Raw genomic sequence first — 7929 nt, 5'->3', positions numbered from 1 at the left:
GCGCCGCGCCGGGCTGCGCCCCGCCACTGGTCCGGGGCTCTCCCTACCCACTTCCGGTCCCGGGGTGTGGCGCTGGAAGGGTCCGGCCGGAAGCGCGGGCCCAGGCACATTGGTTCCGACCCCTTTATAGGCCCCCGGTGGAGCCAGGCCGGGGCTGCCACGTGCCCCGGGAGCTGCCAGGGGGGAAGGGGCTGGGGTCAGAGGTGGGGGCTTGCCCTGCCCCTGCCTCCTCCCAGGTCTCCAGCCCCTACAACCCTGCCTGGGCCTGCCCTGGCTCTGGTGTGGGGCACGGAACCTACCTGGCCGTGGGGGTTGTGGCACTAAGAGGCCGAGGCAGCTGCTTTCCCTACGCCGAGCTGCAGATGGCGCCGGCTGGGTTCATGGCTCTGCTTCACCGGCGTCCTGGCATTGGGGCCAATCCCGCTGAACAGGGGGCCAAGTACGACGGCCTCCTCCTCCGTCCCCGACTCAAAGGCGTTTCCTTGCCTGCTGCGCCCCCCTGGGGTGCCAGTGGCAGGCTGCCCAGGTGTCGGTATCCTCGCTGCCTCCCTCCAGGCGATGCCTCCTGCTCTGTTACCGCTGCCCCGGGGGCCTCACAGCCTGTTGGAAGGTTGCGTGGGGCCCGTCCCAGCCCGAAGATGTGATCATCGCCAAGGCTGACAGCTCGGCCAAAGCTGGATTTCTGTTCCTCCTCCAGAGGACACGAAGGTGACTTGCAAGCACTGAGGAATTTAGCTCGAGACCTGCCAGTTCGAGAACACAGCTCGGTATTATCCCAGCTTTACAAAGCTGAGTTACAGGAGTTGTAGTGAAGGGCAAAGTGAGGAGCAGAACCCGCCTTAGCTGCCAGCCTGCAAGGAGGAGCAGGGGGCCAGAGAGCTTATTCTCCCATACCCCCGGGCCCTGCCTTTTTAATTAGCTATTTGCAGTCTGAATTTTGCATACCCAGGCAGCAGCAGACAGACTGGCAGGTTTCTCTTTCATTAACTTAATTTTCTTGGGGTAATTCAAATGCAAATAAGCGCGAACATTTCCGGCTGAAGAAAATTAAGAGTCCGTGACTGGTTTTCTCAATACAGAAAACAGCGAGAAATAAAAATCCTTTCTGTTCCGAGTGTGAGGTTCAGTGTACAGACCTAATGGCGTTTTCCCTTTCCAAAATGCCAATTTAATGAGTTTTGCAAATGAAAAAGCTCATCAGTGCTGCACGCTAATGAGACAGCAAGCCCAAAATGCTTCAGATCTGCTGGGAAAGTTTAAAATTAACGCTTTTCACATAAACTATGACAGTGATGCTTCATCATCATTACTTATGCAAATGAGAGCGATCATACAGGGTACCATGGGAGCCAAAGTAAATGAAGCGAAGAAGCCCATAATAATGACAATGGCGTATTTGTGTATTTGGGACAGAGTTCGTTTTCTGTGGAGTCAAGTGAGACAACCGAAGGCACAGGGATTTGGCATCTTGAATATCAGCTTTTGGCATATGTGATCTGCAGCTTGGAATTAATGTCCTGAACTGATGGGTCCAGAGCCAGCAGGGACATGCGATCATCTGTCTCTGCGCTATTTGCAGTGGGTCCCCAGTGCCAAATTCAGGAATTCAGACGGCTGCAGTGCCCAAGTCAGCACTACCGCATTTGCTCTTCTCTTGGTGACATTTATAGCAGTGCTCAGCTCAGAGGGACATCCCTATGCCCCATGGAAGGTGTCACTTCTGCCTGGGCTCGTCTTCCACTAGAGAGCTGTGAGCAGCACCTAACCCTTTTGCCTTTGCAGCTGGTTCCTGCTCGTTTGGAAACAGCAGTATCTCTGAAGGGGGCTGCTCAGTACTAGCTAGGGGAGATGCGAAGCAGCAATGAGTGAAACACTTGCACTTGTAGAGCAACACTGGGGTCTGTGTTTGGCTTTTAAGTCTCAGCCTTTTGGGGCAGCTTGAACAAGCCTGAAGTACTCAGCGGAGGACGACTTGAGTGTACATACACACAGGCGGCTCTGAGATGTCCGTACTGGGTAACTGGGCTAACCATTGCCAAGGGCCAACTACTGCACTTGTGCTGGTAAAGTCTGACTCTCTGTTCTGTGCTGGGGTGGTTGCTGTGGTTAGATTGGGCAGGAGCTCGCTTCACCTGGTGCAGTCTGGACAGTTCAGTCCTTGTCCTCTGCTACAATACAGAGCATAAATCCACTGTCTCAGGCTCGTCCCCTTCTGGGCTTCTTGTAAACCCGTCTCCAAACCCCTCGGCTTTCACCAGCTGCGGTTTCTTGTTGCACATAGGACAGAGCTGGTTGCGGATGGCAGATGATCTCATCCACACAATGAGGTTCCAGCGCTCCCCAGAGGTGATGGGGAGTGCCCCGTGCATCTGCCCTCCCCGGTGAAGCAAGCCATGAGATACCACGTGTTCGATCTCAATGTACCTTGGCACTGGGCTCGGAGCCTGGGAAACAAGGGAGGCAGAAACCAGGTTAGAAAAATACTCTCCTGCTGCTGACTCTCCTTTCATGGCCCACCCCCCCCTCCCTTCACCCCAAAGCACTTTGTTAGGCTGTAGGCAGGGAACGCTTAACCACTATTGCAATGGAGCTGCCTCTGGACTGACAGCTGCGAGCTGTTAAACCAGTGTGGCTCAACCTTTTTAGACTGGAGACAACTCTGGGAAAATGCCAGCTCTTAGTTTTTACCTTTTTACCTACAGAAAAGGAATAGATCGGCTATCCTGCTGCAAAGAACTTGGAAAGACCACAGCTTTAGATTTCTGTTTGAAATCTCTGGTTTACCTTGTGAATAACAGTTGCAAACCTAACAGTGCTGCCATTGTGTGGCACCCACAACACCCTTGAAGAGGTCCCAAGGCACCACAGGGTGCCCCAGCACCCTGGTTGAGCATCACCATGTTAAACCGTTTAGTGCGGTTGCTTGGGGGTAAGGTCAGGTAGTGAACAGTGGCTAGAGGGAACTCAGGCATGCAGTGTCACAGCACTACGGCCAGCACATGGGGGTCTTGGCTGAAAGACCTTCTAGTAGCCACAAGTGGCTCTGGCTTTAGTTTTGCATCTTGTCTGAAGGTAACTAATTCCTCCTTTCAGTCTTTTTGGAGAGTTTTCTCCACCTCCTCAAAATGAGTTGAAATGGGGATGAAGGAAGGGTTTTGCTCTCATTTCGGACATGACAGTTAGCTGGATCATCTCTGCGTGACAGTAGTTAGCTTAGCTTGCTGTGATTAGTTTCCTGCTGTGAGGATTTCATATGAGCATCCTTCTGCACTGAGTGCAGAATGGAACGGTTGTGACTGAGTCCAGTCGCAGGCAAACTGGTATCAGGCAACAAGCTCACTAAATGTTTGCCCCTCCAAAATCACAGCTCCCTACTCACTCTCTCCTCTGATTAGAAACCTAAAATCAGCCCAATGAAAATTCTCCGGTTTGATCTGTGAGCGCCAAACCTCTTAATAGCTCCCCTTTTAGCTCTCTTGTTCAGCAAGTTCCTGAAACAAAGCTAATGGCCAGATGCTGCTCTGCTGAGCAAGAAAGCTGCTCTGAAAGAGATGTTTGGTACCTGCTGGAAATCTCCAAAATACAAGTTGCCCTCAGTGAATTCCTTTCCCAGGGACACATTTAAAGTGACTTCGGCGTTGTCATAGTGGCAGCTCAAGTCCAGATCTTGGTGTACTGCATACTTGACAACAAAGGCTTTGTGGCTGTCCAGGGAATCTCCTCCCAGGTCTGGGTACAGCAGTGCTGTGATAGGCTGCAGGTATTTCTCACGCAGAGGTGTAATGAAAGCTTCATCCAGGCCCAGCTCATTTAATAAGACCTGTACCAGAGAGAGCATATGGGAACAGGGAGACAGTGGTGTGAGTCCTTCCGTTAGTTCCTCAGCAGTGCTGTGGAGCCACCCAGTGCAGAGTTTTCTTCCCTGCCAATCTCCCTGCTGATTGGGAAGAGCTACAGGCTGCATTCAGGTCGGGAAGCAGATGCGGGGTAGGTTTGACACTGGCATGGGTAGGATGATATACAGCCAGCTTTTATTTGCATGTTGGCCTGTCCATATTGGTTATTTAGCTCTTCCAGAGGCCCTCTTTTGTGGCCAGGATTCCAGAAGGCTGCCAATCCAGCCCTTCAGCAGCACAAATTTAACATGTAAACTGCCAAGGCCCTGAAATACCAAGTCCTGTGTGTATGGAACGCTTCTAGAATCTCAGGGAGCTCAGAGCAGGCATGCCAGGAAGGGTGCATCTAGCATGGGGCGTCATTCTGCTTTCCAAAAGCTCTGTGGAGAGTGGCGAGTGTGCCAGGGTACGGGAGCTTCCTGTGGCTGTGCAGAAAGGCAAGAGGATGTGGGATTTGGACCAGAAATGGCCCTGAGCAGATGGCTAAGAAAGATGAGCTCTACCATGAAGCAGCTAGAGTGGAGCCATACAGTAGTACTAGCAAAGCCTGTCTCCTGAGGGACAGACTCTGCCTGGACTGTGTGTGTCCCGAGTTGGTTTGCAACCTGCGTGGCTGGTAGGTATTTTGAGCCCGATGTTACGAGATTCTGGCTGGACTTCTCTTTTTGCAAGAAGCATACTGCGCTTGCAGCTACAAGACAGGCAGTAGCCTCTACACTCAGTAACAGGTCAGGTTCTAATGCAGTTTTACTAGCCAGGCTAAGGCAGTCTACACAGGCTGGAGGGGAATGGACTGGGAAGCTTCCAAGGACACTGGGCTGATAAGGTTCACTTCTAAGGTCCTAAGAGTACATACCCCATAGTTATTCATCGTGTTTGGCCTGCCTTTGGGCATGTCGGACTGCTCAAAGTTCTCCAGCTCTTCAATGAAGACTCGGCAGAAGTCCTTGGAGAACACGGGAAGTCGATAGATCCTCTTATCTGGCCAAGAGAAAGCAGAAATCTCTTAGTAAGTACAATCACAGCGCAGGATGGGTGGAACAGATGCAGAACATTCTGGCTGTAAAACTTGCCCAGCTGGACACTACTACAGTCCTACAACAGCTTCCCCAGGCTGCTTTGGTTATTTAAATAATTATCATTGCTGCAACAGTGGAGCACGTTTATAGCTACTACTGGACATTGGAGGGCTTTGCTTCCAGGTTTTCCAGTCTAGTGGCTACAAGGTTTTGAAAGAGGCGGTGGTGAGGAAGCATTAGCTGAGGTGGTCAATAAAAGCAGCCCTCTACTTTGAGACTGACAGTGTGATGATTAGTTTTCACTGTATATCCTGTCAACTTCTCCTTTACACAAAGGTCCTTCTGAGCATCTGGAGAGAAGCAGAAAAATCTTGAGCTTGGTACCGGGCAATAAAGACATATCTGTTCATATGGGAGCCATACTGGCTAAAGGGAGATGGTCTGAATTGGCAATTTTAGGGAAAAGGGGTTAAAAAATCCAGTCCCTCAAACAGATGCAAAGGCCACAGGGTGACCCTGCAGCAAAGCCAAAATGCATCATCTTAGCCCAGTGGTAGTCACCAGGGGGATGGCACTGATGTCTGGCTACTGCCTCCCTAGAGACCCTGAGGATAAAGAGAACAACATCCTAGTGGCCTCCGGCCAGCTCTCTAACTACAATAGCAAGGAAGTAGTTTGAAAGCAGTGCTCTTTCCTGCTGCTGAGGCTCTGGCATGTGGACTGTCTGTGTCACTGATGAGTGACTTGGCTTTACCTGAGAAGGTCTCAAGGAGGCACAGGAGGCCTTGCAGATCTGCAGCCTGCGACGTGCAATACTTCACAGTTTCCAAGAACTCGGGGGCCAGGAACGAGTCCTTGTGTTCATGGGGAGAAGCCAAAAAACAAAATGAACGTCCACAGCTTCCTTAATGTGTTCAGAGAAGGGGCCTTGGCCTAAGCACGTTACCAGCTGCAGGTGTCTAGGGCCCGAAGCTAGACATGTTCTCGAAAGGCTGAAAGCACAGAGAGCTATAACGTGCAGCTGTGCCCTTGGCACCTGCCCACTCATGACTTAGCAGATCAGTGCAAACTGTCATTTTGACTAGATTCAACATCTTGCCTTGGTTCAGGCTTTCAGCGTGACACAGTGACAGGGCTGAGCTTTGAATGTTTAGCGACTCGCTCCTAAATTAATCTTTCTACTAGCCCCTCTTCAGGTGCTATGCTCGATCTGCCTGATAACGCTGTTTCCAGTGGCCATGTGAGAACAGGGCCTGAGTGTGCTCTCAGCGTTGTCTGCATTACCTCCAACTTGACTAAAGTTCCTTTAGAATCAAGGAGGAGTAAAAGGGCAACTGTGGCCGGTCTCATCGGCTTTGGTAGAGATTTGCAAACATACTCAGGGTGGGAAAGACAGTTTGTTTTCACATGAGTGTGTCCAAGGACATATAAAGGCACAGAAAAGGCTTTGCCCATCTGCAAGGTAAATGCTTATGTAGCTAGTAGAGTGCAACTGCAGTATAAATATATATTACCTGGAGGACATACACTTCTGGATGCTTTGCTTTGTACTGCTGTGAAATGATGGCTTTCCTTTCTATGGAGTCGCGACCTAATTGCTTCCTTCGCTGCATTTCTTTCTCAATCTAGGAAAAGATGACAGATTGTCTTTGTAAGAAAGCAAACGCTGATTGTAATAAGAAAACTCGGCTCACCAAGTCAAAGCAGCTGGTATCCAGGCATCATCTCTGGGTGTGCCCCTCTTTGAGTGAAGCATGTATTTCTGTGCCTTTTGTGAGTCACTAAAAGTATAGATAATAGGTTTGAAAAGTACAAAGGGCAAGGAGAGGTTTGAGTCAGCCTCTCATTATGGTTCAAGGGCAAATTCTAAAGCAACTCTTGTGGAAGAAAACAGGAACTGCAGATGCCCTGGCCCTTGGAAAAGGAAACTAAATTGCCTATGAAAGTAGTTTCCCTATGCGAGTTCTGACAAGTCTGGCCTAAGTCATAGAATCATAGAAAGTTAGTGGTGGAAGGGACCTCAGGAGGTCACATCTAGTCCAGCCCGCTGCTCAAAGCAGAACCAGCCCCAACTAGATCATTCCAGCCAAAACTCTGTCTAGCCAGGTTTTGAAAACCTCCAAGGATGGAGCTTCCGCTACTTCTCTGGGTAACCTGTTCCAGTGCTTTACTACCCTCCTAGGGAGAAAATTCTTCCTAATATCCAACCTAAACTTCCCTTGCTGCAACCGGAGACTGTTGCTCCTTGTCCTGTCACCTGCCACCACTAAGAACAGTCTAGATCCATCCTCTTGAACCTTGCTTCAGGTAGTTGGAGACTTCTATCAAGTCCCCTCTCAGTCTCCTCTTCTCCAAACTAAATAAGCCCAGTTCTCTCAGTCATGCCCCCACCTCACTTTTGTCACCCTCCACTGGACTCTCTCCAATTTGTCCACATTCTTTCTACAGTGGGGGACTCAAAACTGAACACAGGACTCCAGATGTCCTCACCAGTGCTGAATAGGGGGGAATAATCACCTCCCTTGACCTGCTAGCAACACACCTACCAATGCAGCCCAGTACAGTTAGCCTTCGTGGCAACAAGGGCACACCGCTGGCTCATATTCAGCTTATTGTCGACTGTCTCCCCCAGGTCCTTTTCTGCAGAGCCACTGCCGCCAGTCAACCCTAAACCTGTGCATGGGATTCTCCTGTCTTAAGTGCAGGACTTTCACTTGATCTTGTTGAACCTCATGAGAGTCCTTCTGGCCCAATCCTCCAATTTGTCTAGGTCCTGGCTAAGAGGTGGTGGACGGGTCATTTTCAGCCTGGAAGGACGTGGGCAGTGGGGTCCCCCAGGGCTCGGTCCTCGGGCCCGTGCCGTTCAACATCTTCATCAGCAACTTGGACAAGGGGGTAAAAAGCACCTGCTCAAATTTGCTGATGACCCTAAGATGTGGGGGGACGTGGGCACACTGGAAGGATGCAACAGGCTACAATCAGACCTAGACAGGTTACAAGGGTGGGTGGACGAG

At 50.6% G+C, this 7929-nt stretch overlaps 1 protein-coding gene across 4 annotated transcripts in view; it reads right to left on the bottom strand.

Annotated features, from left to right (window-relative positions):
* Positions 1–1376: 1376 nt before the first annotated feature.
* The window catches only part of OGFOD2 (2-oxoglutarate and iron dependent oxygenase domain containing 2), an 8062-nt gene continuing 1509 nt past the window's right edge, over positions 1377–7929 (bottom strand). The window contains exons 1-6 of one of the 4 annotated variants that reach the window (XM_019538873.1): positions 7462–7479; positions 6430–6540; positions 5670–5790; positions 4753–4877; positions 3563–3820; positions 1377–2444 (exon numbers count right to left, since the gene is read on the bottom strand). In XM_019538873.1, coding sequence (XP_019394418.1) covers positions 2169–2444; positions 3563–3820; positions 4753–4877; positions 5670–5790; positions 6430–6528 — 879 coding nt within the window. In that variant the 5' untranslated portion in view covers positions 6529–6540; positions 7462–7479 and the 3' untranslated portion in view covers positions 1377–2168. Of the gene's footprint in view, positions 2445–3562; positions 3821–4752; positions 4878–5669; positions 5791–6429; positions 6541–6609; positions 6973–7461; positions 7480–7929 lie in introns of those variants that run through there. The other 3 variants (XM_019538872.1, XM_019538870.1, XM_019538871.1) reach the window with 3 other exon arrangements.

Source organism: Crocodylus porosus, unplaced genomic scaffold, assembly GCF_001723895.1.
Source record: "Crocodylus porosus isolate Cpor-Errol unplaced genomic scaffold, CroPor_comp1, whole genome shotgun sequence".
NCBI lineage: Eukaryota > Metazoa > Chordata > Crocodylia > Crocodylidae > Crocodylus > Crocodylus porosus.
The sequence above is the reverse complement of the archived record's forward strand: the minus strand, read 5'-3'. Positions and strand labels throughout refer to the sequence as shown.